This window comes from Pagrus pagrus, assembly GCF_965226575.1.
Source record: "Pagrus pagrus genome assembly, chromosome: 4".
Classification (NCBI taxonomy): Eukaryota; Metazoa; Chordata; class Actinopteri; order Spariformes; family Sparidae; genus Pagrus; species Pagrus pagrus.
In genome coordinates this window covers 3,444,975-3,472,628 of record NC_140188.1, presented here as the reverse complement: position 1 = coordinate 3,472,628, position 27,654 = coordinate 3,444,975, and the positions used below count along the sequence as shown (strand labels likewise).

At 41.6% G+C, this 27,654-nt stretch overlaps 1 protein-coding gene across 1 annotated transcript; it reads right to left on the bottom strand.

The window, feature by feature from the left end:
- Window positions 1-492: 492 nt before the first annotated feature.
- On the bottom strand, window positions 493-27,654 carry map4k1 (mitogen-activated protein kinase kinase kinase kinase 1). Its single transcript, XM_084351994.1, has 32 exons — window positions 27,415-27,654; window positions 14,109-14,166; window positions 12,942-13,032; window positions 12,789-12,853; window positions 12,057-12,112; window positions 11,781-11,828; window positions 11,539-11,581; window positions 10,914-10,986; window positions 10,343-10,474; window positions 9,832-9,894; window positions 9,576-9,657; window positions 9,045-9,161; window positions 8,818-8,899; window positions 8,188-8,240; window positions 7,276-7,322; window positions 7,137-7,181; window positions 6,872-6,895; window positions 6,735-6,780; window positions 6,135-6,297; window positions 5,649-5,749; window positions 5,347-5,388; window positions 4,318-4,396; window positions 4,149-4,225; window positions 3,823-3,883; window positions 3,488-3,590; window positions 3,333-3,391; window positions 2,979-3,082; window positions 2,061-2,238; window positions 1,845-1,913; window positions 1,566-1,652; window positions 1,343-1,469; window positions 493-1,113 (listed from the first exon to the last, which is right to left on the bottom strand). The coding sequence occupies exons 1-32, from the start codon at window positions 27,520-27,522 to the stop codon at window positions 1,017-1,019; spliced, it is 2,580 nt and encodes an 859-aa protein (XP_084208120.1). The 5' UTR covers window positions 27,523-27,654; the 3' UTR covers window positions 493-1,016.

Sequence of the window (27,654 nt, the reverse complement as noted above, 5' to 3'; positions counted from 1 at the left end):
TACAACAACTAACAAACATAAAACAACAGAAAAAATAAACATAAAATGGCTCCATACAGCTCTCTGGAGTCCCTGGAAGCCCCGCGATCCCAAATTAATTTGAAGAAAGGTGTTTTTTACCCCACTAAGCTAAAAGAGTTAGCACGCACTTCATCTGAAGCGGCTGTACGAGCTCGACAAGGGTGTTAACAAGGTCTTTTTAAATCACTTTGGGATCTCGGGGCTTTAGTAGGCGAGCTGTATGGAGCCATTTAATGTTTGTTTTTTAACGTATTTAAATAAGCCCCAGCTACTTCAGTTGCTGTAACGCTGTTTTTCTGTGAAGCTCCAGAAATGTTTTGTAGATGCAGAAACTTCACCTGACTTTTCCATCAGCACGAGGGGGAGGAGATCATTTCATTTTTGGGTGAAAACTTTTCCTTTAATTAACTTTCACCTTTCATTAACGGTAACAAAATGTGTCAGGTGATCTCTCAGTCATTACAGTTAACCTCATCTTGTGGTAATTGACTTTATTACAGTGTAACGGCAGTAAAAAGTGTGTATTTAAGATCCAACACTGACATTAAAAAACTCAGGTTACAAAACACACAGCCTGAGCAGCAGCAGCGCTGCTCTGCTCCAGTCCTTTATGCTTGTTTGTGGCATCGTCAAATATGTCGGTCCCTGCAGGCGGCTGCTTCTGTGATGGACAATACTGTGGCAGAAGAACAGATACTCCCCTTTAGTGTAGGAGGAGGACCTTCCTTCACTATTCAGTGAGGGTTTTCTCAGCTGTCTGGGTTCTGGAGATTTTTCTGGATCTCACAAACCAAGTCGAAATTAGCATAAATAAGAGCAGACTTCTCCAGAGATTGAGGAACAAAAGCTACAACACAAGGATCCTCTCTCCCTCTGACACATCTCCTCTCCTCCCATCAGAAAATGAAATACTGTGGCAGTGACGTTTCCATGCCAGTCAAAGTTAATGATCATGGAGGTTTTCCCATGATGCCTTGTGCCAGCAGACAGGTGAGTCAGGGTAGCATGACGTAGTTCTCAGCAATTTCCAGGACATAAAGGTTGGACATCCCTGACTGGTCCTCGGTCTGACGCGTCTCCAAGACAACCATCCTGCAGTGAGAAGGTCAGAGGAGTTTAAACTTAAACTGCTGAATCTCAATGAAAATCTAACTGGGAATAATTCTCAGCCCCAGATCTCAGTTTCTTTTTTTTTAATAAACATAGTTTGTGCTGAATAGTTACAAAGGAAAGAGCAGCGCCGGCAGAAACGACTTTATCAACAGAAAATCTACTCTAACCACACATGAACACTGCAGCAGTGAGTAAACACATGCCGTACCTGTCTGACTGCACCAGTCTGTAGATCTTCCTGTGGTCTGTGAGTTCCTCCAGCACCTCAGTGAAATCTTGTCTTCTCCTCTGCCAGCCGTGACGCCAAACTGCCAGCAGCGTGTCCTCAAAATACACTAGACAGACAGACAGACAGACAGACAGACAGAGAGTCAGTGCTGAGCTGTAATCATCTACAATATCAACCTTCACCTGTCAGCAGATGTTCTCACCTATAGACTCAACATCATGAGAGAAGGTGTTGTCATGTGGCCACTTGCTCTTCAGCTCCCCTTCCAGACCGACTATATGTACTGACTCTGTGGAAGAGAGAGGCTTCGTGTGAGGATACCACCATCGTTCACTTCAGCCCATGACTGCAGTGAGATCCATGACTGCACAAACTTTATGGGAACATTTTTGGGGTTGTGCTTTTCGACATGTTGCCCCAGATGGAAACAAAAAAGCCTAGAACAGTTCGGTCGGATGTTAAATGAAACTCAGTTGCTTACTTTCTAAGAGGACGAGCAGCGAGTTACTGTCCAACTGGCTTACTTGAACCACGTCTGGGCAAGGTTTCTCTGTAGGAACACAAAGACAAACACAGACACGACAACAAACAACAACAGTGTCAGAAGTGAAATGTAGAAAGTTTGCTGGTGATTCAGATCATGTTGTTGTGTTTGTAGCTCCTTTATAATGGTCATGATGATGCAGCATGAACCCACCCAGGCCAGAGTTGGTGAACCAGGATGTGTTGGAGTTCAGGTTGATGTATTCTACAACGACTGGCAGGTTGGGGCTCGTCCCTCGAGACACGCCGATACACACCAGCGGGTACTCCTGCTGGGGCACCACCACCATCTCAAACACCCGCACAGGGTTGGGCAGGGGGAAGTCAAAATGCTGCAAGCAGGAAAGCAGGAAAGCAGGAAGGTGTACGTCAGGAGTTTGATCTGATTTTAAATGTTTTGGGATGTTGAACTGTGGTTTTTTAACTGTGTAGGTTAAGTGTTTCATTCAAGGACACTTAAACCTGCAACCTCTCAGCCGCAGCATGGTGTTTAACTGAGGCCACCAACGTGTCTATTTTCAAAACCATAACGACTTTATGGTTCAAAGCTAACTCATAAATTTAATAGAGGCCATAAAATGCTTCATTTCCCTGCCAGGAGTCTTTTTATTAGCTGCTGTCCGTGTTAACAGTCCAATAAAAGTGGTAACAACCAAAAGACAGACAAAGTAACAAAGACAAGCCCACAGCATCAAACTACACATCATCTCAACCTGCACATATTGCTGTTGTATTTCCTTAATTAATATCCTGTTGAGCATTCATGATTTGTTTCTTTATCACAGTATGTTTTAGAGTTTGTTTCCTTCTCCTTCGTTTAATAACGACTGTTAGCTATCCTTCTGAACCCTGATTTTAGCTTTTCAGTTATGTTAAGGAAGCTTCACTGCAGCAACATGATGCTAGATTACATTTAAAGAAAATTCAAGATGTCGTATGCATTTGAAATCATTTTCTGTCCACAACATCTGCAGCTGTAATGATGGATCAATCATAAGAACTGGAAAAAGGCTGGGATTCCCCCCTGAGGACTGAAACAGTACAGAACATTTTAAAGGCTTCACACACTCACCTTAATGAGCATGAACTTGTGCATGGGCTCGTACCACTGCAGCAGCACGACACTGGCCTCCAGACCACAGCACAGGAACACGCAGCCTCGATGTTGGTTACCTGCTACAGGAAAAGACACAGCAGACAAGATTTAGTCGACCTAGTCAACACTGACAAATCTGAAATCTGCCTTTTAAATCCTAAATGTAGCCTGCAGTTAATTTGGTTTCAGACAGAGAGCAGAGAGGTGAACTGCAGCTAACAAACACCACTGCAGTGTAGGAAATGAATGCACAATACACAATACACAACTATATGTATAATAAATACTTAAATGTAATTTATTGATTGCTTTTTTTGCGTTTCGTCTCACCAACTGAGCAGGTCTTGCAGCCTTTGGTATCAGGTATTTTACACGTCACTGCACATTTCCTGAAGACAAAATGAATAATACAAGTTTTTAATGAGCACAAATGGTGTTCTGAGACAAAATGATCAAACCAAACCAGGAGGAGAGTCCAGTGTTACCTTGGTAACAGTCTGTGAGTCGGCAAGGAAACCATCCTCTGGTCTTTCCGAGCCTGTTCGTACAACTCCTTCAGCGAATGGGAGTGAAGCTGCGATGATTTACCTGTGAACAGGATCAGACACAGTTTGACAGTTACATGTTTTGTCAGCTGGTTCGTCCTGCAGCCAGCGCAGGGTGAACAAACACTCACATTCATAAATGTTCTTAAAACATGTTCGCTACTTTGTTTGCATCTCCTCAATGTGCCTTTTAAACTAAAAACTACAGAGACTTCTGAGTGTCTTGTTGTTTTTCAGATGGCTCTCAGCTTAATGAGCATCTTCTTTCAATTTACCTGATACAGACATGAGGACGTTATTAATGGTGTAGACCCAGGTACACTTCCCAGGATACAACTGAAAGAGAAAGAGAAGAAATCCATTCATTAACTGCTTGTTTGCTGCTCCAGCGTCTCTTTCAAAAGCTTTTCTTCTATTCAAGCTTTCTGTAGCAACAGAGCTCTGAGACTGAGCCTCACATCCAGGTATGACTCTAAAACAGCTTTCATATTTTGCTCTGGGATTTTCCACCGACACAGGAACAAAAACTAAACCAGACCTGCTGTTTCCAACCTATGGTTCTCAAACACTGCAGCAGCTCTGTGTTAATCAGAGGTCATACCAGCTCCATCGTGGCCTCGGAGCCGTTCAGGTTCAGGGTGTAGATCCCCTCCTCGGCCGCCAGGATCAGATGCTGGTCTGAGGAGCGAGAGGACACACGAGCTGGTCAGACAGATGAAACACAGGTTTGATGAGATGGATTTACTGTGAGCTTTATTCAGTGATACAACCTTTGGTCGCTGGGTTTTCCCAGGATGTGGCGGAGTTTACTTTAAGAGGACAGCCGTGGAAGATCTTTTTAAAGTAGACCTGGAGAGACAGAAGTAGTTTATATCAGTGGTGATACTTCTGACAGCATTTATCTGCTTAATCTACAGATAAACACCTCCAGCACTCCTACAGCTTCAATGATAAAGGTCAGTGAAACAACACAATAAAACTGTGGTTATAAATCCACAGGAGTGACATTTAGAGGTCTGATCTGACAAACAACACGTTGCTGATATAAACTGACATGTATTTAAAAATCTATCAAAATGTTTTTGGAAGATATTTGGTGATATATGAATATGACACATTTAATGACACATTGCAGCGACATTGTTAATATGAGGATCATTTCAAACATAAGCTTGTGTCAACTCTTCATAAATGTGTAATTACAAAGTGAAAATATTGTCATAACAATGTTTAACCAACATAAATGATGACAGAACACCTGGGAAATCAGGGAAGATATATTTCAATATAACAATATGTGTGTATTGATCATTTGTGTGTTAACATGCATAAATATTAGACTGCATGTGCATGTGAATGTTTTTATAGGCAAGTGTACTTCAATCTTACTTTTTATTTTGTTATGTTTGTCTGAACTTCTTCTTTTCCTCATCTCATACATTATTTATCAATATGGTTTTAAAAAAAGTGTGAAAGCATCAATTCAAAATAAACATCTTTTAGAAAGTTTCATAAAAAGAAACATTTTGCTGTTAATATTTTAAAAGTTTGAGTTACACAACAGTCTCGTCTGCTGGGGCTCCTTGAATCTTTGATGCTGATCTCATCCAGCATCATTATTTTAAACTCCAGATATCTTAATAAATACGGATCCTGCTGAATTAAACTCGTTGATAGTTTCCCTTTGGTAACTCTGTACACACATGAAGCATCAAACACAACCCAACATCTCAGACACTCAGCAGAGGAGCGCTGACATGAAGGCAGGAAAAGTTTTGGGGGAAGTAAGAGAAACTCACAGGAGGTTTCTTCATGAGGGAGCTCACACACTCTGCAGGGTCCTGAGAACAAAACAAAAAACCTCATGATCATTGTGAAGAAGAGAGGATGTGGATAGTTGAAGAGGACATGGAAAGACTATCTACAGCTTAATATCAGTTTCTGTAAACCATGACCATCTAATCCTGCTACACCTGCACTGACTGTCATCTCTTCATTAGTCTGCTCACTCTTATTGTAACAACACTTCTCTGTCTTCTGGGATATTTCTTCCACATGACACTTAGCAGGTTGTGTTCAGGCGCTTTCTTGTCTTCAGTACCTTTAAGGCGGGTTGCCGTCTGCGTATGCCTTTAGGGGGGAGCTCAGGAGGAAGGAGGTCTGCTGGGTTCTCGTTGAACTGGACAGGGAACGACGCAGGATCTGGTTCACAAACACCCAATAAGAAACATTTATTCATAGAAAAAGACACATTTTTTCTTCTTGTTGATGTTGAGTTTAAAAATCTCCCATAAAAGCTAAAAGACATTTCTCTGGACTGATAATGAGTCTTTGAGGATGAAATTTGACAGACTAACACCTGAAATGTTTCCTGTTGAGCCACTTCAGTACATTACACAACCTTGGCTTCAAAAAGTGTATTAGACTAAAGCATTATAACTGCAGTGTTTACATTAACAGATTTACAAAAGACATTTCCAGTGCTGGTGGAGGATAAACGTAAGCAAAAACATACTCAGGTTTACTGCTAATATTGGCATTTTGCTCCTTCTGCTGTGATGTCATGCTATGACCACGACTGTCTCACCTGAGTGTCGTGAGTGTCGTGAGGTTCGTGGCGTTGGCGTCGGCCTGACGTGCGTCCCACTGGAGGTCCTGATGAGAGGCGTGGGGGCATACAGAGTGTAGGGTTTCCTCGCCCGATCGTCCTCCCCGGCCATGCTTTCCTCCGAGCTGGTCCGCGCTTTGGGCTGCACACACAAAAAACGTAGAGACATGGTGAGTGTCTGAACTGCCTGCTGATGCTCTTTAAAACGGCAGAGGAGTCGTTTGTTAATCAGTTGTGCACAAGTTTCATTTATCCTGATGTCGTCTGTATCCTGAACTTTTAATGTGAAAATGATTTTGGAGTTTACATGATAAACTGCTAATTATAATAGTCAATAACGCTGCTAACTAAAGCTGCAGGCAATTAATCAGAAAAGTCAAAATTCTCTGATTCCAGCTTCTTAAATGTGAATATTTTCTGGTTTCTTAAATTAACAGGTAATAACTGTTTTAACCACAACTCAACAAGTTATTTCAAGAGCCTTTGTGCAAAATACACTGTCACTGTAATAAACACACATATAAAACCTTGTATCATGTATAGACTGAGTTTTTTGTCTCTTGTCCAGTCAATAATCACCTTCGGAGGAAGAGGAGGTGGAGTTTCATCAGCTGGCAGGATGAGACTGTTGGCAGAGAGTGTTGGGTCAGTCTGGTGTGTGTTAATGATGCAAATACACATTAATGCAGATGTGAGTTTGTGGTCATTCAGCTCACCTGGTGGCTTGTTGCATCGTAGGGCTGCGGCGGACAAAAAGGCGAGAGAGAGAAAGTGTCAGTGCAAACTACAAAAGTGACAAAACATGAGGAAACGACTGCTGGAAATGAAGTCAAACATGCTGTTAAATAATCCTGAGGCTGATCCTGAGCCTTAACAATCAGTTTTCACTGCTCTGAACTCACTCTGAACATCACACAGCACTTTTAGGCTGGACTGAATCATTCATATGCTGTTTATATGTGTTGTGTGAGGTTTTCTTACATATCCACATCATCATAGTCGTCGTCTGAGTCCGTGTCCTGATCTCTGTGAGAGAGAAAAGAGAAACGACAGGTAAGATACTTTATTAGGATGTTTAATGTGACTCCATATCTGTGATGATGCTTTGTGACCCGGTTACCTCATTGGACTCTTGCTACTGCCAGTTGACCCCGGTGAAGGCCTTAACTGTAAAACAAGGGCAATATTTGTAAGGTAACAGTCAACATGTTTAAACTAATATATGTACAACAGAGGACCATTACCACCCACGCTCTCCTACAGTGTTTGTTGTGTTAAATGACTGTTTTTGTTCGCTCCTGATAATTATAAACTGTGTGCTCAAAATGATGCTGGAAAGACAACAGAGACGTCCTGAACACAGAGTTCGCCTCTCATGAGTCCTGTAGCTCTTGTTGACTGTTACAGGACACAACACACTCTGTTTATTTTTGTGTGTCTGTCCCAAAATCAGTTATGTTGACTTTTCACAGATTGTGATGTGAAAATCTAGAAATATTGACTTTGCAGTACTGACAGAGATGGAGGCAGGCTGCACGCTTCACCAGCTGTGTCCTCTGAGTACTGATGTACAGTGTACTCTGTGTACTCTGTGGATGTGCTCTGCAGTTGTGTGTATTTATGCATTTCAAAAAGTTAATTTCCCACCCTAGTAATGATTTCTGTTATAGAGAATTGTGATTAACTATAATAGCTTACATACAAACATTAAAAGTTTGTTTATAATGCATTAGATACATTGTACAACGTAAGTATAGTATTAATTTATGCATGCATTCTGAACAAAAGTACAAATATATGTGTACATGCAAATATTTACAGTATAGTGCATGTTTTTATGTATGTATCGTACATGTTTGTATGCATGCGTGTAGGTCCAAGAGGTCCCAGGTAGGTGGGCTGTTAGGTACCTTATCCTCTACATACAAGCAGACAGAAGACATCAAACAACAAATACTACAACACACTCTGTGGCATCAGTCAGTGTGTGTGTGTTTGTGCTGTAGTCACACTGAATGTGTCCTGAGCTCACCGTTGTGTTCGGTGAGTCTGTGTTCATGGGCCTCCGAGTGTAGATCTGTTCCACTGAGCAAACACAAGTGAAAACATTTAACACTTTTCACATTAACGTCTGAGTCATTCTCCAAAATGTCTTCTCCAGAGACGCTTCATTACGAGCGCTGGCAGAATAAACTTCTATTATTTCACCAGCGTAATTACCATCCAATAAACACGGAGCGAACGGGGGTGAAACAAATGTGCCAAGACGTCAGGATGAGTGAAATGATGCGATCACTGGAATATTCAAACATCTTCAATTATACTGACAGCTTAAATAAAGACGAAGCGCTGAGAACAAAAGTAATGGACAAGAAAATGATTTGTTAAGTTGAGAGAGCTCAGGTGAACAGGACTATCTGTCTCCGTCTGCAAATGCATTTAAATACAAACACTTTAAGCATCAGGAGATTGTGCAGCTATAAACAGATTTACTGTAAATGCTGTACACACGGACCGTATCGTCTACACAGTCGAGTTTTTCTGAATTAAAGCACCTTATCTCCAGCAGATAAAGAGTCAGATTTCCTCTTTTGTTGTCAGGAATCACTAAACTGTTGACTTGATCACAAAAGTCGAAGTGTAAGAGTGTTTGTTTTCTTACAGCTTATGTCAGAGCTCGTCCTCTCTGCCCGGTTGTGTTTGTTGACAGACTGGATCCTCTTCAAAGATCCCGGCAGAGCCACCTTAAACCATCAAGACAACAGGATTAATTCAGTCTATGATCCCAGGAGGAAGATGGAGGGGACAGAGGGCTGAGTGAATTAAACCTGACATGATGAGAGAGATAACATGCAAAGTTTCATGCTACATGGCTGAATCATGACTGACCTCCATCTCTTCGTCCTCCGTCATCAGGCAGCTCTTCAGTTTCTCAGGGTTTCGAAACTTTTCCAGCAGGTCCAGGGTCAGCTCCTGGTTCAGGCACTGCTGGGTCAAAAACATGTGCTGCAGAGAGGAAGAGAGGAGACACAGGAAGCAAAGAATGGAGAGAGAGACAATCGGTACAGATTAGTCCGGTCCAAAATAAAGACAGAGCTTAAAGGAGGCCTGACACAAACCAGACTGAGTCGTGATGACGGTCGGTCTGAGGTTTTTAATACTAGAAGACTGAGCTGTGGTCAAATGTTGTTTTAAACCTGCAATAACTGATTTTTTGGCCACTTGGGGGCAACAAAAACAAGTTGTTGCTGCGGAAACATGCAGTATCAGCCATAATATTAACCCCCTTCAACTGACAGCTTGTCTGCTCTGATACATTTATAATCATTAAGTCATTTCAGACTCAGCTGATTGCTCAGCTTGATGCAGAACTGACACTATAAACACTTGAACTGGAGCATATATGTGAGCAGTACTGACTGAGAGCATCTTGGAGGCGCTGGGTCTCTTCTTTGGGTTCCTCACCAACATGGCCTTTACAAAGTTATAAAACATGGAGGACCTGCAGACAGGAAGTAGCATATTAAAACACAGAACCTAAGAAAACAACAGCAACACACCAGTGGGAATCTTTCTTCTCTCTTTTCCACATATGAATAATTGATAAATGTAAACATACACAAAGAAAACAAATGTGTATAATGTATAACAGTGTTGTAATGAGGTTGTTATTCACCATTTAGACTTGTCCTTCAGTTTAGGAGGCTGGTAGCCGCTCTTGGACATGAGAAACAAAACCCTACAGGAAACAACACAGTAGATCAGAGTCAGTGAGTCTGTGTGTGATTGTCACAAACATACACAGGGTCCAATCTGTTGTATCAGATTCAGTTTATAGGCTGAACTATAACCGCAGTGTTTGTTGTGCTATGTTCAGCAGAATCAGGGTGAGTGTGTGTGTGCGTGCGTGTGTGTGTGTGTGTGTGTGTGTGTGTGTGTGTGTGTGTGTGCATGTAGGAAACCAGTAATTACATGCATGAACATACAGACAGTTTGCTGGAGATGTGGGCGGTGGAAACAAGACCTGTCGTTGTAGGGTGGGAGTATGTGTGTCAAGAAATCAGATGACTTCACATTGTTTCTGCTCCACTCCATAAATACATGTGCACTCATATATTTGTCTGTGTGTGTGTGCAGAGGTGTTCACGCTCAGATATGTGCCGCTGTGTGTTTCACTGTGTGTTTACCGCAGCGGGTGGACATCGAACAGCGGCGGCTGCAGCTCTGCCAGCTCTATGGCCGTGATGCCCACAGACCAGATGTCACAAAGTTCATTGTAGCCGCCTTTAATCTCCACTGCTGCCACCTCTGGTGCCATCCTGAGGACAGGAGGGGAACAACACGTGATGTTAATGTCACACATACTGCAGCATGTATAACCAGCAGATCACTCAGGCGTTTTGTCAGAGCTGCTCTAAAGAGAAATCCTCTCATCAGATGAGTTAAAACATAAAACTTCAGAGTTTCTCTGGCTGAGTCTCGTCAGATAAAAACAGAAACATAAAGAAAAGGAATCTTATTATGAGGTGAAGCACAAAAACAATCTGAATAATTCGGGTTACTTTCAAACCAAATACCTCCTAAATGCTGCTCATATGTAACTACAGTAAACATCTTTACTTGTCATATACAGAGCAATTACAATGGACAAGTCGTTGGCAATGACATTCTTGTTCTCAGGCTCCCTCTCAGGTTTACAATAAAAAAGTCAAGTGACAAAGTATACAATAAACATAAACGTCTGGGTTTTGACCTCACCAATATGGCGTCCCGATGAAGGACATCCGCCGGGCCAGCGTGGCTGTGATCTGAGCTGAGATCCCGAAGTCAGCTGCACGACAGAGGAGACAGAAAATATAAATGATGTCATTCAATTTTAATCTAAAAACAGCTCTGAACTTTCTTATGTCGCTGATGTTGCTGTGCACGTTGACTTGAGTGGCACAATTTTAATTTTAAGTTAAAATAGTATTTTCTACAGTTGCTTTCAGAGCTCCTGCTGCCTGCGACAAAACTAAGACACGTCTCCAGAGCAGAAACCCACTTTTTGTTTCAGATGTTTTTTAAACGGCTGTGTATAAATATATAATAGTATCCCTTCAGTAGTTTTCTTTCTTGTACAGTATGTGTGTATTCATGTGAAACAAACTCATCAAAAGGAAAATTACTATTCCTCTTATCAGACTTTTGCTTGTGAATGACAGAATGTTTTGCAGCTGATTAGTAAGAACTGGATTCAGACCATCAGAAGTGACACATTCAGTAAACGAACAAAACAACGTTTAAAAACGAGACATCAGAGACGTGTTAATTGAGTCGTCACTCTTGCAGCGAGTGACTCATTTCAAACACACAGTGCAGCGCAGAGCAAACATCCACCTACCCAGCTTGACCTCGCCCTGGTCGTTGAGGAGGATGTTGGCACCCTGGAGGCAGAAGAGGCCGAAACAAACATCAACACAGACATGACCACAGAAACATCTTACGATACAAAGATGCTCTTTTACCCACTCAGTGATATTTAACTGAACCCACACAGGATGGAAATCAAACATTCACTCTAAAAGTCTCATTTGAAGCTCATTATAAACTGCTGTAGTGCACTCAGTGTCTGCTCATGCTCACCTTTATATCTCTATGGATTTTCTTCTGTGCATGCAGGTAGTCCAGACCCTGTTCACACACACACACACACACACACAGTGAATATTATAAAACTGACAGCTGGGTTTTACATTTACACTGATTAAACCCACTTCAGCCATCAAGAAAAACAAACGACACAGGGAACAAAAGTGGGTTTTTGTCCTCTGAACATGATCACGTCAGCAGCAGCGTGTTTCAGATGATAAATAGTGAAACCGCAGTTAAAAAATGTGTCAGTAATCAGTGTGATTGTACCTGAAGCATCTCCCTGCAGATGTAGGCGATCTGTGGCTCAGACAGAGGTCCGGTCACTGTGGAGCACAACTCAGTGTTATAATACTTTAATGGAGAAGCAGCATTTACAGATTAACATGACCGGAAAGAGGCAAATAAAGAGAACAACAGTAACGTGTTTCTTGCCATTTCAATTGAGGACATTTTTATAACTGGTGCTGACTCCAGTCTTGCTTGCACAAAGGAGGTTTATAGGATGATTGCAGGGTTTTACAACCTCAGTCTAAGTATACTGTATACTATTTTCTGATCATCAGAAGTGATTGTTTTATCTGGTTGCTGATAAAACAGATTAATTTAAAAATGTTTGGCTCTGATGCAGCATGTTATCTGCAATCTGCAAAGTAACTAGTTACTATAGTTATCAAATGTGTAGTGGGGTGGAAGTATAAAGTAGCAGAACATGGAAATACTCAAGTAAAGTACAAGTACCTCAAAATTGTGGTCAACTTTTTGGTCTTGATTTGTAAAAGCACCAAATCTCAGCTTGGCAAAATAAATACTGGCTCACTGGTTTTGATCAAAGTGATTAAAACTCCCTGTAGATACATTATGGTCAATTTTAGAGGGTCAGTCAGGTCATAAATATAATATGCAACGCCACTTTAATCCTTTATCGAGTGCTTAGATAAATGCATATAAGTTTCCTCACGGTAGGTTCATCAAACATTAGCCATACGAGCGCTGACTCACCGTGGTAGATATCCTGGAGTGAACCTCCTCCACAGAACTCCATACAGATCCACAGCTTATTAGCTCTGCAGATGGAGGAGGAAATCTCTGAGTTAACGACCGAGTCTACGATTAATAACAGAGAGAGAGGAAAGACAGAAGCAGACATCTCACCGTATGTAGCTGCCATAATATGCCACGATGTTGGGATGTTTGCAGCTCTTCACTATGACGATTTCCTGCTGGATGATAGAAAAATCATCCTCTGTGGAGCCAGACAAAGAGACACAACACGTATGTGTTATTAATATCACATTAGATGTAGTTATTAGATATTTAAGATGCACAGATCCACTTTATTGGTTCAGATCAGAATCCAGTTCTTGAATTTAGATACCAGTAAAACTTCTAGCTTGGACTTTTGGCTTTGCAAACATTACAAGTCGCTGTCTTACTTCTCTGTGACTCAAGAATAAAATATCTCCAAACTGAGGACATGTTGAGTGAGCCGACTTTTATCTCATGTTATCGGAAATCTTTGAGACCTCTTTGTGATGTGTTGTTTGTCTCCACAGTTTGATACTGATGCGTGCACAGAGAGGTCAGTGTGGTTTGAAGAGTTAAATAAAGGGTTGAGTGAAGTTTCCATTTGTTGCTTGACACCATCGCGGACACTCAGTTTAAAGCAGATGAACTGAATCAGCCTGCTTTGTTTTTTAAGCTGAAACAACAGCATCATTTTACTTCCATTCAGTGCAGATTTAATAATAAGCTGAAACACTGAATGAGTCAGTGGGGTCTCTTACTAATTACAGTGGCTGGTTACACAAACACGATCAGTGTAATCAAAGCGTTGGAGGGATAATTGAATGCAGTTGCAGCCTCTTTTCTTTGGTTATTGGTGGAGTCTGATGGTTTATAGCTCTGATTTGTATGATTTATGCTTCTGGGGGAAGTAATGAGTCTCTCTCTTCTCAGTATGCATGCACCTAGCTCTGCCTTTAAGCACTGAATGCAGTGTGATGTTTTGTTAAAAGCTCCCATAATGGAGTCATAATGAGTTTTGGGAGCTAGTAATTGTGTTGCATTAAAACACATTTGGGGAAGCTGAGACCGCGCAGTAATGTTTATTACCTTTGTCTCGGGGTAGAGAGAGGTTTAGGTAAATCTACATCGACACAGGCCGTCTCTAGTCAGAGGCCACACATGCAATAGCACATTTTAGTATCTTACATTGCAGAAATGTTCATGAAAAAACAGTACACTGATGGTTTTAATGCTTTTGGAGTTGGATTATTTCCTGATTATATCAAATGACAGAATAAACATTACAACTCCCACCTGGTTCCATCTTGATGACCTTGATGGCTGCCAGCTCTCCATTCTGCTTGTTACGTGCCTGAAAACACAAGAACACACACACAGGTTCGTTATTTTGACCGTGTGACCGTCGCATTACATTGTAAATGTGGTGTGTTTAAGTTGTGTCTTCTTGTGTGCCAGCAGAGCCTCATTTGCATGCGTGCTGTCCAGATCAGTGGAGTGTAAAAAACAGCTCACTCTGTGGCATTAAAGACCCAGAAATACATTCACGCACACAGTGACCTTTACAAGTGTGACACCAGAGGAAAGTGTCACTTCTCTTTGCTTGTTCACACAATTTATAAACAGAAACCAGAACTTCCTTCAGACATGAATATTAACTAAACTGGTGCAGGTTAATTTTCTGTTAAAGCATTTTGAAGATACTGACAGGAAACCGGCTTGCACCCAAACTGTCCTGCAAGCAATTAAATAATACAAAGAGAAGCAAACACAAAGTTCATCCAGTCCGTGACGACTTTGACACACTGTTTTGTATAAGTCTACTCTTTTACCCAGATGCTGTGGTTTAAAGTGTCTTTTACAAAGATGATACCATGTAGAGCTGAGAGACGGACACTTAAACATAAAAGCTGCAGACGAAATACATTTTCTGGTATCCCTGCTCACTTTATCCCACATAAAGAGGCGGTCCTGTTTGTCCCTTCAGAAAAGCGACAACAATTCTTACAGCAGCTTTAAAGTTTCAGACAATAGTGTTGTCTTGAGAGAGTTTGAAGCTCAGTTAGAAACAGCTACAGTTACACCGGCGGCCTGTGAGTGCTGCGTGCTTTGTTGTCCATTACCTTGGTAACACGTTATTTTTTTCCTTTTTAACTTGAGTTTAATTTATTTATTCGTGTCACAAAATGTTCAGCAAAAAAACGACTATATAAATGGACAGTGAGAGCAACTTATTAAGATTTAGTGATTACAGCAGCAAAGGAGTCGCTTTTACGCTGACGATGACGACATGTTGTTTTGGAAACACCGAAATATGTCATTCTGGGAGTCATCACCAGTTAACCTATAAAACCGTTTTGATATGAGAATCTTTTGACTCTCAACCAGACAAAGAGATAATCTTCTGTAATACTGATTAATCCAAACATCTTAGCTAAATGATACATTATCTGGTAGTGATGAGCAGTGAGAGGCATTATGGCTCAACAAAGAGACAAAATGAAAAATGAATCCAGTAAAATAACAATGTTGACCAGGTAGATAGATTAAGAATAAACTCTTTACATTAGGCACAAAGGCTCAACAGTGAGGGGAGACAATGACTTCACACATCTCAGACTGTATTTCAGACATGACCCAACTGCCAGTCCACACACTACACTTGAGAGGAAATACCCATTCACATTCTGTCGCTCCTGAAATAGATCGCAGTCATAAGTGAACTCGGTCAGTGAGAACAGGTAGTACAGTTACAACGGAAACGGCACCCTCTCAGAGAGGGATTTTTAAAAACACACATGACACGACTATATCAGATGGATGGTTTTGTCCACAGCACTAACGAATACTTTCATGTGGAGTTGAGCCAGCACTGACGACCCGGCAGGACAGGGTCAGGACTAGGATCAACAGACAGCTACTGCTAATTGAAGTATATTGTATTGACATTAACGCGTGTCTGTTCCACCCGTCGCTCCCTGACGTCAAGGAGCCGTTATAACAAAACAAGTTCGTCATCACATGTCTCATGAAATGAGCAGAGCATCATTAGCATTTGAAGAATGGGGTTTATCAAGATGCAACTGTGATTAGATGACAAACAACTTTTCAGAGACACAACGAGAAGGCAGACGGCGGCCACCTCCGCTGTCAAAGCACCACTTTCCTTTAGTTGGAAAATTAAACCCACCAACAAATGATACACCGTAATGAAGGCTGACACTTTGGAGATTAATGTTAGCCGCTGTGTTCTTCTGAAAGTCTGCCTTTGAGTTTGACGTTGAAATGGCACAGTGGAAAGTCGAGGTGGGCACAGAGGAGGATGGTCATAAACAACTGGCTTACATGTTTATTTATGGGTGACATTTTTATTTTCAGCAGCAGCTTTCTTTATTCAGCCATGACCACCTACCAACTACCTGATCTTAAAGTTATTTTCATCACAAATACACCTCTCACTTTCCCCTGGTGGCATCACGTTTTATGTGCTGAGGCTCTCAGACATCCACCTCTGAGATTTCATCAGCTGCCCAAATACAATGGAGGTGAATAAAAATGAGTTTGTCCTGCTCACAGCTTAGACAAATGTCTAAATGTCTTTCTCCTTTCCATTTCTCGGGCCGTCTCTCGATCACTGAGGAGGACGAGGCGCAACAGTAAAAACAGGAGTGTCTGGGAAAATCTGGAGGGTTGGCAGGCACAACAGTATCACGATAGAGTGATTCTGTGATAATCGATTCACTGCATCTCACTGAAGACTAAAAATACCCCTAACAACGAGAAATGAACTCAAAAATATCCCTTGGTGCCCACCGAAAAGGTTTTCTGTCTGACGTCATCTGTAAAATGTGTTTCTGCGAAAAGTTTAGTCATGTTTATCATTAGAGAGCTGATCACATGTACCTGTACAGTACAGCTCGGGTTTTATTACGCAACATTTCTCATTAAAACTGAGGCATAAAGGACTCTGAGATAGCCTGAACATGTCTTCTGGTAACCGGTGCAGTCATACTCTCTGTGTACTCACATGTGAAGTACAGCAGTGACAAACTGAAGCCTTTAGTGGCTGAAAGCAGAATAATGAAAGCAACAATGACAGTGGAAAACTCCACTCAATGTAAAGACTCTGTGTGTGTGTGTGTGTGACATCAGAGAGGTCACTGAGAGGAAACACACCTGAGAAGTGATCAGTAAACAACCAAGCACACACACAGACTCACAGAAACAGACTCAGAAGAGTTGGACGTCACAGCGAAAGCCGCAGACCTTCAACAACAACGTTTCCATCTTTAAGTGTGCGTTGTGATCACCAGCGAGGAGGGGTAGGGTCTTTCCTCTCACTGACCTCTGTGATCACTCACACTCACAAAGCACACGAAAAATAATGAACGACATCAGTTTTAGATTTATAGTCAGATTTGTTGCTACAGTGGATGAATCCAGCAGGTTTGATTCACCCCAACAGGAAGGAGCAAGTAAGGGAAATGAAAAATTGAAGCCTACTTACTTCCTTTCACAATAAATGACTGAGATTTGACCTGCTGATATTTAAGGTCAGAGGGAGAAAGTAGTTAAAGGTTGACTGACGACAAATATCAGATGATATCACACACAGGAAACTCTATGAACAGAAACTTCTATCTATAATCTGCAAACATCACCCTAATCAAACCTTAACCAAGGCTTCTCCTGATCACCTGCACAGAAATAAACAAAGACATACTCACTGTTTTCTTACTCACGTTGTTATGAACACATCTGACAAAAGTCCTTATTGTTGTCCATAGACACGAAGAAGAGAAGTACACTGGATGTTTAATGTGCAAACTTTATCCCTCAAGGAGTAAATGATAGGATTCAATGACATGTTTGGCTTTAAAGAGTTTTTTAAGGATTGTAAAGACCTGTTAATAGTAAGAATCGAGTAGCTATGATTACTCAGATTTGAATGAAAGCTGCTCGGTCGATGTTTTCATCCATTAAATATTACATTTCTGTATATATTCTCGTGAATAGACGTTATAATGTGTCAGGGTGTCTCACTTGTTCCTGTTTTCATCATCTGTTTATTTGCTCTTTTCTTTTATGTGGATTTGTGACACATTAAACACAAATATGTGTCAATTATTCATCAGATAGATCAGAGACGCTCCGACAGGAAGGCAGCTGACTCACACCTGTGCACGAAGACTGGGTGAAGTGTTAGCTATTCAAGATCAGAGTGTAAAACTCTCTTAACGGAGGTCCAGAGGGACAGAAAACTTTAGTGTTATAATAAAATGTGATGATGAGCAAGACTCTTTAGTGAGAGAGATGAAATCCCCGACGTAAGTGTTTAAATAATTGACTCTGTTCAGGGAAAAATGACTTTCAATTGGGACGAACTTCGTGGAAAATGTAGATATCCTGAAAATGTGTTAAATTTGTTTCATTGTTTTTCTTTTTGCTTGTTTGCTTTTCTCTTTTTTATGTTTCTCAAATACCCATTTTCTATTCTTATGTACTATAACTACTACTACTCTGTCGAAAGCTTGAAGGATGGAGCTCTCTGGAAAGTTATCTAATCAAATGTCAAAGTCGTGATGTTGCCGATCTTTGCACACTTCGTCCTGCGAAACAGAGCACAGCTGACTCTTGGGTGAAGTGCTGACCAGCCTTTTTTTGCTATCTTACAAGATAAAGCAGAGAAAGTTTCATCCTGTTTACAGTCTGTGTGCTAAGATAGGCAGGACAAGTTATTCTGCACAGTGTAACACGTTTCACACACGAAGGACGAAGGCAGTTCAATTTTTTTGTCACATAAAGCAACAAATAGGAAATATAATACGAAACACTGAAACAGGAAGGACAGAAATCGTTTAAAAGAAAAGAGATAAGAGCAAAGAAAGGTTACAGGCAAAGATGTAAGTACGAGGATGATAATGATAAGTGCTGAAGGTTCAATTAAAAGCTGAAGTGAACATTATTGTTTTGAAAATGGATTTAAAGGCACTCGAAGTCGGAGAAAGCCATAAATCTTCTGGAGGTTGCTTCCAGCTCTGTGAGACATGGTGACTAACTGCTGCTCCTCTGTGTTCATGTGCGGTCATGCAAACCACAGCTAAAGTCATATGTATCATCAACATTTTCTATGATAGTTCATATCAAGTTCACATACGTGCTGGTGTTCATGTCAGGAGGTGAAGGGGATGATGGCCAACACAGAGACCACTGCTCAAGACAGCTGCTGCACATTTCTAGGTGTGAAACCGCTGGATATTTTCAGCAGGACGTGTTAATGGTGACCAGAACAGGTATTTTAAGCCAAAACATGATTTTTATCTTTAACCCTAACTGTACTGCGAGCACAGCATTGTCACAACATAAAGCTGATTATTGGACCTAAAGAAATATCGATGGTTTCCAGGAATAAACACTGCCAACATTTATTCTGGTGATTGATTAGGTCACAGAATAATATGACTTGTGAAGGAAAGAGAGATTTACAGAAAGGCAGCAGTACTTTATGAGTATTAGTACTCTGACATGGAAGAAGAGCAGCGACAAAGGCCGACTGCAGTGTTGCTGTGTCTTGGGCAGAAAGCCGCACTACAACACGCCGCTACGACAGCCGACAGCTAACTAGCTCGTATGTTCTGCGCCTGCAGGTGAGGAGAGACTTCTCCGTACCACCAGGTGGACTTTGCAATCGATTTTATGTGGACATTTAAGGTTTTAGCTCTCAGATTCCTGACTTGGTTTTCAGTCAGATCAGCATTGAGTCTCTTTCTTTCTGTATTTAGCTAAAGAACGTCCAGGAGCATCTAGTTATTGATGCATTCATAGATTATATCTGAGCTATCGACACCAGGGACCTTTGAAGCAACTGACACACATTAAACTGATGAATCTGACTGAGAGTCATTTAGCAAAGAAGCACAATTTCCCAAACATTAGATTATTGCTTTAAGACGTCTGATCTCATAAAGTATTAAGCACACACACACACACACACACACACACACACACACACACACACACACACACACTAGTTATGGGCTGTTGACTGTAATTTGCTTGATGTTCGCGGCATCATAAATGATCTTCCTCTTTTTTCGAGTTAATAATAAATCAAGGACCAAAAATTCAAGCACATTTCATCGTTAAACACAAGTGTGCTTACATACACACACACACACACACACACACACACACACACGCACACACAAAACCACACCATTTCAGCAGAAACTTGACACAGTTAAGTCGACTGCAGGCAGCTCCTGTGTGCAGTCCGCTGCTCACTTCTTCATTTTGCGTCTGAGGTTGCACACGCACCAGGTGCAGCCCGCAGCTTCTGTGAGGCTACAGGTCTGAAACTAGAGCTGCACCATATCGAACAGCAACCCCTAACTGCACTTCAGTAGCACAAGCCACATCTGATAAGGAGAGTGGAGCTTTGACTGTAAAAGAAGGGAGATCCTGACATGTCTAGATGCAAAGCTGCAGTCAGCTTATCTACGTTTGAGTCGGTTCTCAATCCAGAGTAAATCAGGCCCTGATGTTACACGTGTTCATACAGGTGAAGTCTCTTCAACTGTGTGTACGGCTGCGAAGGAGACATCAGGTATCAGAAATTAACAGAAACAGACATTTATATTTAAAATGTTTACATGAAAAGAAAAATGTCCGATTCGAAATAGACACAAGATTTTGTTAAACATGAAGAAAGGTGACTGAGGAGTCACAGTCGGGCCCTCTGACCGTGATCGAGTCTGACTGAACACAGAGGAAGTGACCTTTTCATATGAAAACCAGCGCAGCTCCTCATGTGTCTGCACACACCGAGCTGAAGGTTTGTGCCTTTAACAACTGACGTAGAGGAGCAGCCACATTCGGGTGTGGTTCATCAGCACACGTCAGACTCATGTTCTGCTTCACACATTTGACATTTAGTCGATGTTTTTATCTTAAAAAATGTTCCGGTGGGTAAATCTTCAAGAGCACAAATAGTGACTTATGTAGGTCATGAACTTCTGCACTCCCTGATTCATATGAAGGGTATGAAAGAAAAGGTGAGGAAATAAAACAAACAACAAGAAAATCCCTCTAATGACTCTGAGATGGTTCATTTCTGTCCAAACGTAACATAAAGCAAATGGTGGAAAATGGCGTTATAAGATGCATGTGACAATAATGAAAATCATGAATGTGTAATATAAAAGTTGGCACACCCAGAAAGTTCTCAGATGTCAGTTTTTTAAAAGACAAAGAAGCCTTTTGTGTCCTTTGTTACTGCTGTGTGTTTCTGAAACTACACCAGTGGTGTTGAATGAAGAACAGGTAAGAGGTCGTTTGGGGTCAAAGTAGTTCCCTAAAAGAAAAGGCAGCGTCTGTATCAGCGGACACATTTCAACTTTTTATGAAGCTTTCAGAGAAACACAAACAGCTTCTGGTGAGAAACTCTGAGAAACTCTGTGTGTCTCTTTAGAGAAGACCAGAAGATTTGTCCAATATTTTGATTTATGATGAAATACCTGCAAAACTAATCATTCATTCTCATCAGCCTCAGCTGGACTTTGTGTTTACTGACAGACTGACACATTAACGTACTAACACAGGAAATGAAGAAGGTGTTCATGGTAACACACCCACTAAACATTAGCATGTTGGCATTGTCATCTGAGCATGTTGCTATGCTAATGTTAGCATTAGGTCAAAGCATCGCTGTGCCCAATTACAGACATACAGAGGTAGTAGCATGGCTGTAGGGAACATTGGGAACATAGGACCTTAGGAACATATGATTTTGGGAACGTAGGATCTAGGTAATGTACTATAAAACTAAGGAACAGAGGAGCTTTGGAAAAAAAATAGGATTGGGGGAACACAGGATTTTGGGAACATAGGACTGTGGGAACATAGGACTGTGGGAACATGGTAACGTCTCCCTCAGGAACAGGCCCAGCTGTGTCTCCCAGCAGCAGTCAGCAGAAAACAAAGCTATGCTACATGTTATCAATGATGTGTCGACACTTGACTTGATGTAATCTCCAAACCACTACGTACATAAACGATGACAGAGTTGTTTTTTCTGCATTCTGCCCATTCATAAGTTGCACAGTCTTCATTTGTGTTCTTGATGATTTCATCACATATTATTATTTAACATAAATAAATACATAAATAAATACACCTTCCTCGTGTCAAGACTCAAGGAAGTATTTCTCTTTGTAAATGTATTCATGTTATTAATCTCTTGCCTGGACGTGATGAACCTGTTCTGATAACAACCTTCACTTGATACACAGAACAACACTTTGATGTGCAGCCGCTGGTTACTACTCATCTCCTCGTGGCTGTGTGTTGTTGTCAACAGGTTAAACCAGCTGCTATTTTCAGCACAATGGTGGACGGTTAGAGAAAGGAAGTTTTATGACTCAGAAGGCAGATATGTTGTTTGGGGGCATGCCACCATGTCAACGATGTTTTTCAGTGTCAAATAAAAATGCAACCATGAACTACTTGATATTGTGGGTCCAATTTTTTCTGCTTCTATTTTTCTTTCACATACAATCACTCTATTGCTCTTTTAATTTAACTTTTGTATAATGTTGTGTTATATAGCACTTACGTAACAGTGGGCTGAGGCTCTCGTCTCAGCAGAACCACTCTACCGTCTATACATTGTACATTTGTTTTGCATTTGTGTGGCGCTGGATGTTACGACAAACTAGCGATTCATAAAAACGTCATAAAAGCTGCAGTAGCTCCTCTTGGGTAAACAGCTTCTCTCATACATATTGGATGCAATTTACCGAGCAGTTGACGTGAGCAGCTGACGTGACACCAGAATCCAAGAAACTCAAGTCACATTTGTTCGGACAAATCCAGATATGGTCCAGATAGGATGAGCCTTGGACAGATTAGAAGTTATAACGAGCTAAGAGACGACATTGACCAGGAGTTACACATGTTGTCTGGTGCCCTCCTGTCGAACGCCACCATGATACGAGTCTGTTTGACATTCTGGATAAATCTGAGCGAATGTAATGAGCCTTTGATGTGGCTGTGCCTATTTATACATGCTCTCCCAGGATCAGCTCTGTTGACAGATCTGTGTGTACTGATCTCATATCAAGTCAAGTAGGAACATCTGAGGCTCACCAGGTTTTTCTCTTTTCCTTATCAAAGTAAAGATTGACATGAAGTACCTGTTTTCCACATCAGAGGACGACAAGTACGCAACCAGTCGTACTACACAAATCTGAGTCATCCAGGGCGGTCGCCACATCCTTCTCTCTGACTGTCTTGATGTTGGTGTTCACTCTTCTTACTCTTATCTCCTTCTAACCGAGTTGTTTTCATATCGAGAGTTTATTTTGATTCCTCGGCCCCTCCATCCATCCATCCATCCATCCATCCATCCATCCATCCATCCGACCTCTGACTAAAAACTGCCTCCTGCTGCTGCTGCTGCAACATCGGAAGCAGACATGTTGGTATAATTTTGGTTATCTCTATCATGATCATCACACACACACACACACGCACACACACAAATATAAGGCCTACTTTCTCACTGCTGAAGATGGTGCAAAAGTGCTGCATTTGCAGGCTGACCTCCGCTTTACTGTGAGTGCAGCAACACGTATCAAAAAACACGTACTAGTGTGTGTGTGTGTGTGTGTGTGTGTGTGTGTGCATGTGTGTGTGAGCGTGATTATATCTGTATGTGGGTGTGGGTGTGTGTGTGCATGTGTGTGTGAGCGTGATTATATCTGTATGTGGGTGTGGGTGTGTGTGTGTGTGTGTGTGTGTGTGTGCGTGCGTGCGTGTGTGTCCATATGTGAAGGAAGGATATCTATGCAAATCTCCCTCCGTGTAAAACAGAGCAGCACAGCAGGGTCTACTGACCTGTTTAGAGGAAGTGTGCTCACTCTACAGCTAACCTGCTTTGCATCAGTTACACTTCACTGTTTTTTGGAGACGAGTTGGAGCAGAGCAGACATTAACACGACTACACGACAGGACAGCTTCACTCTGTAAAGCCGTCAAAATCCTCAGATGTGCAGCAGCTTCCAGATTACAAATCTACAGCGTCTAATTATTGAAGTCACAGATTTGTGTGGTTAAAAAAAACAGCAGAGTCCTGCAGACTAATCTTCACTGTGAGGTTTTTAATTCATCTTAAAAACTCAGTCATTAAATATTGCTTAAATATTCAGGCCGGTCTGGAGATTTCAAGCACAGAAGCACAAGAACCTTTCTGAAGAAGAAATACCAGACACATGAACAAAAGTATTATACATCGAATGAAGCCTATAGCAGGACCTGAGAGACGTGTTAGCATGTTAGCATCCTAACACCAGCCGACCACTATTAGCCTCAGGAGCAGTAAAGCTGACGGGAATTCAAACATTAGTTTTCTGGGTATATATATATATATATATATATATATATATATATATACTTGATGACATTTTGACCTTCCTGGCATCTAGTGGTGAGGTTGCAAGTTGCGACCAACTGAACACCCCTCCCTTACGGTGCCTGCTGAAGATGCTAAAGAGTCTCTGGTTTGTCTGTTCTGGGCTACAGACATGGCTGACTCCTGGGAGGAGGATCTGCTCCACCTGTAGATATAAAAGGCTCATTCTAACATTATACGCTCATGAAAATATAATTATGAGTATTATAATCCTACACACTGGACCTTTAATCCAATGTTTTTTTAATCAAAGTTCTCCGTCCAACACGCTGTGTGAGATCTATAAGCTCTAGATTCATGCTTTTAAATCACAGTGTGATGGTACTTTGGCTAACAGCTGACATCAAACCACCGTAACGATCAGATAGCAGCCGTGCCTTGTTTGTGTCAGTACGACACCGACGCACGAGGACGAACCTTCTGCTCCTCGAGCACGATGAAAGTATTCATGTTTCTGTCTCCGGTCAATAAAAGTACTTAAATGAGAAGGTCGAGGAAAGATGAAGGCGTGACGACTGAAGAAGTCGATTCTGGTTTGATGGATGTCGAGTGCTTTGTCCACTGAACCACCCTGATCCACCCTGACCCACCCTGACCCGCCACAGTCTGTCACAGTCAACTACTTGTGTTGGCACCAAGCAGGCCCGCCATGATGATCTGGCAAAGATCTTTACTTTCACTTTATGAAATGAGAACTGTTGGCTGGTTCATCCACATAAAAAAAAAAAAAACAGCCAGTATAAAAGAGGGAAACAGTCGACTCTGAAGATTTTCACAACTTACTTCACTTTTCCATACATCACTGTTTCAGGTGTGACTGGTTCTGTGGAAAGTACCAGAGAATCCTACGAATACTGTCCACCTACACCAGGGGCACCACTCACTCACTGCTGCTCACACCAGGCTCAGACCATCACTTCATTTTAATCTTTACATCAAAGACTTCACACCTTCACTGATGATGAACCGGATTAGACTTGTGTATGTGGAGACTCGTCGACAGGTGCAGAGCTGGTGATGAGCCGACAGGTGCAAAACATTTCTAAAACCGACGCAGCGTTACGTCTTTGATATGTTTAACATGAGGACGACATGAAATAGGTTTTAAACACGTCATCACGCAGAATGTGACCTGAATTCAGCTCCTTTTACGCTCTGTGATCAAACGTCTCACTGCTGAACTTCTGACCATCTTGTGTTTTAAAACAGTGAAACACAAGCTACATTTCTGTCCGCCATGTTTTCTGCTGCGACACGTTTATCAAATAATTTAGTTTCTTTGGCGCTGAAGTCGGGGAGACGCCGCTGTTCTCTCGCTGAGTTAAACTCCAATGTTAACATACGTTGTAGAAACTTGTGTCAAACTACGAATGTGGTTTAAATCTGAAACATCAGATCCAGTGGATTTCTGATGAGTTGATTTTAAAAGCCTATTAAAGGATCCGTTCAGCCAAATGACGATATGTTTTCTCATTTATCTCTTGTGGTATCGACGCGCTCACGTTTTGGTTTTATGTCCCGAAGCTTTGATATGTTCTTCACTGAGTCTCTCGCTGGCAGAAGGAACGGTTCAGATGTCAGCTGTTGTCAGTGAGAAACACAGGAATAAGTCAAGTTGTAGTTTTGAGCTCCACAAATAAAAATCCACTCGCTCCTGTTGTGTTCGAGCAGCAGCGAGAAGTTTCAGAGGCAGAACCTCAAAACCTCAGAATATTAAAATAGATCTGCATGATCACACAGGCAGATAGAGCCGGAGGGACGACCTGTACCTGTGAGACTCATGAAATTCATTCATTTATGTAGTAAATACTATCTTTGTGGGTAATCAGGTTACTGTCAGTGTTTAGTCAGTGAGATGTTCATTTGATACCTTTAAGTCAGGTGAAGTTTCACGGTCCACAGGATATTTGTGGAGCTTCAGAGTAGATGTACTTGTTTTAAATGATTCAGACCCTCGACATGCAGACAAGTGTGTGCACATTTGAAGACTCATCTTAAAAAGTGTAAATAACGTCTTTTCAGTTTGGGCCTCTGGAGACTTAGACGACGCCGGACGAGCTTCAAGGATCCACCCTATGTTTTTTGCGATCGCTTTTGTTTTACGTTTTAAAACAAGTCTCCAGCTACTTCGGTTGTTTAGCAGAACGCTGCGACGCTGAGACTTGACTTTCCATCAACATGGGGTGAATTGTTCCTTTAATCTTTATGGTATCGTCCAGCTGTGGACAGAGACTTTAACACAGAGCGCTATGTGTGTGTGTCTGTGCAGAAAATAACTTCACGACCTGTCATCAGTCAACGTGCTCACGTACGGACACAGCAGCTCGAGGTCGTGTTAATGATGAACGTATTAACTTGATCAGACTCAAATGTTCACCATGTTAACAAATAAAAGTCTATCTGTCAAACCAAAGCTGTGAAAAACAAGACTGAACACATGAAAAGGGTCCAGTCAGGGTCAAAGGTCAGATCACATCTGAACAGACTGGACTGAAGCTGGATCATTTTACATAACGTCTTAAATATTGTGTCTAACTTTTGTTTGGAGCTTCAACAGTTTTAACTGAAACCATGAAACGAGCAGATGGAGATGGAGCGCTCCACTTCTCTTGATTGACTTCTCTTTCAGGTGGAGTAAACTTCTCAAAAAAACCAGTACCAGTTATTTACGAGAATACTTTCACTTCTTGTGAAACCACTTCCTCCAGCACGGCTGAAGCTGCACTCAAGTTGTGACTGCAATCAACCAATGAAACTAAAATCAATCACACCTTTATTTCCTTCCTAACTCAGCGAGACATTCCCAGTGAGCACGGCACCTTTTATCAACCAGCCCCGAGAGATCGATCGAATCACCATGTTTACCGTGAAGGGACGCAGATAAAGCAGGCAGAAGTTAGATACGCTTGACTTGAGATGCTAACAGCCAACATCCCCTTTACACTGACGACTTCACTGCTTTACCTCCTTAAAGTTGGATTTTATCTTATTTTTCAAAGATTCTTTAAATGTCCAAAGACAAATAACAGTTTTAGATTCGTCACAAACTCAAATCACATAAAGTTAAAGTGCGTTCAGAGTCGCTGAGCAGCAGTGAGATCAGACTGAGTGTTGAGGCTTCGACGCTCTGACCTTGTAGACTTCTCCGTACGTTCCTCCTCCGACTCTCAGCAAGATCTCAAAGTCATCCTGAGGGTTCCTGGTGGAGATATCCAGAGCCGCCCTGTGCTGGAAGTCCATGTTGTCACTAATGTCCCTCCTCAGTCATGTCACACACACACACTCTCTCTCTCACACACACACACACACTCGCACACATCTACATCTACGAGCTACAAAACTGGTAAACTCTCAGCAGAAGTGAGCTGCTGA

Coding starts and splice junctions, on each gene's coding strand:
- map4k1 (XM_084351994.1), bottom strand. CDS start 27,522: ATGGACTTCCAGCACAGGGCGGCTCTGGATATCTCCACCAGGAACCCT. Junction 6,781..6,871: donor ACGATGCAACAAGCCACCAG/GTGAGCTGAATG, acceptor CTCTGCCAACAG/TCTCATCCTGCCAGCTGATG. Junction 3,083..3,332: donor CTGCAAGACCTGCTCAGTTG/GTGAGACGAAAC, acceptor CTTTTCCTGTAG/CAGGTAACCAACATCGAGGC.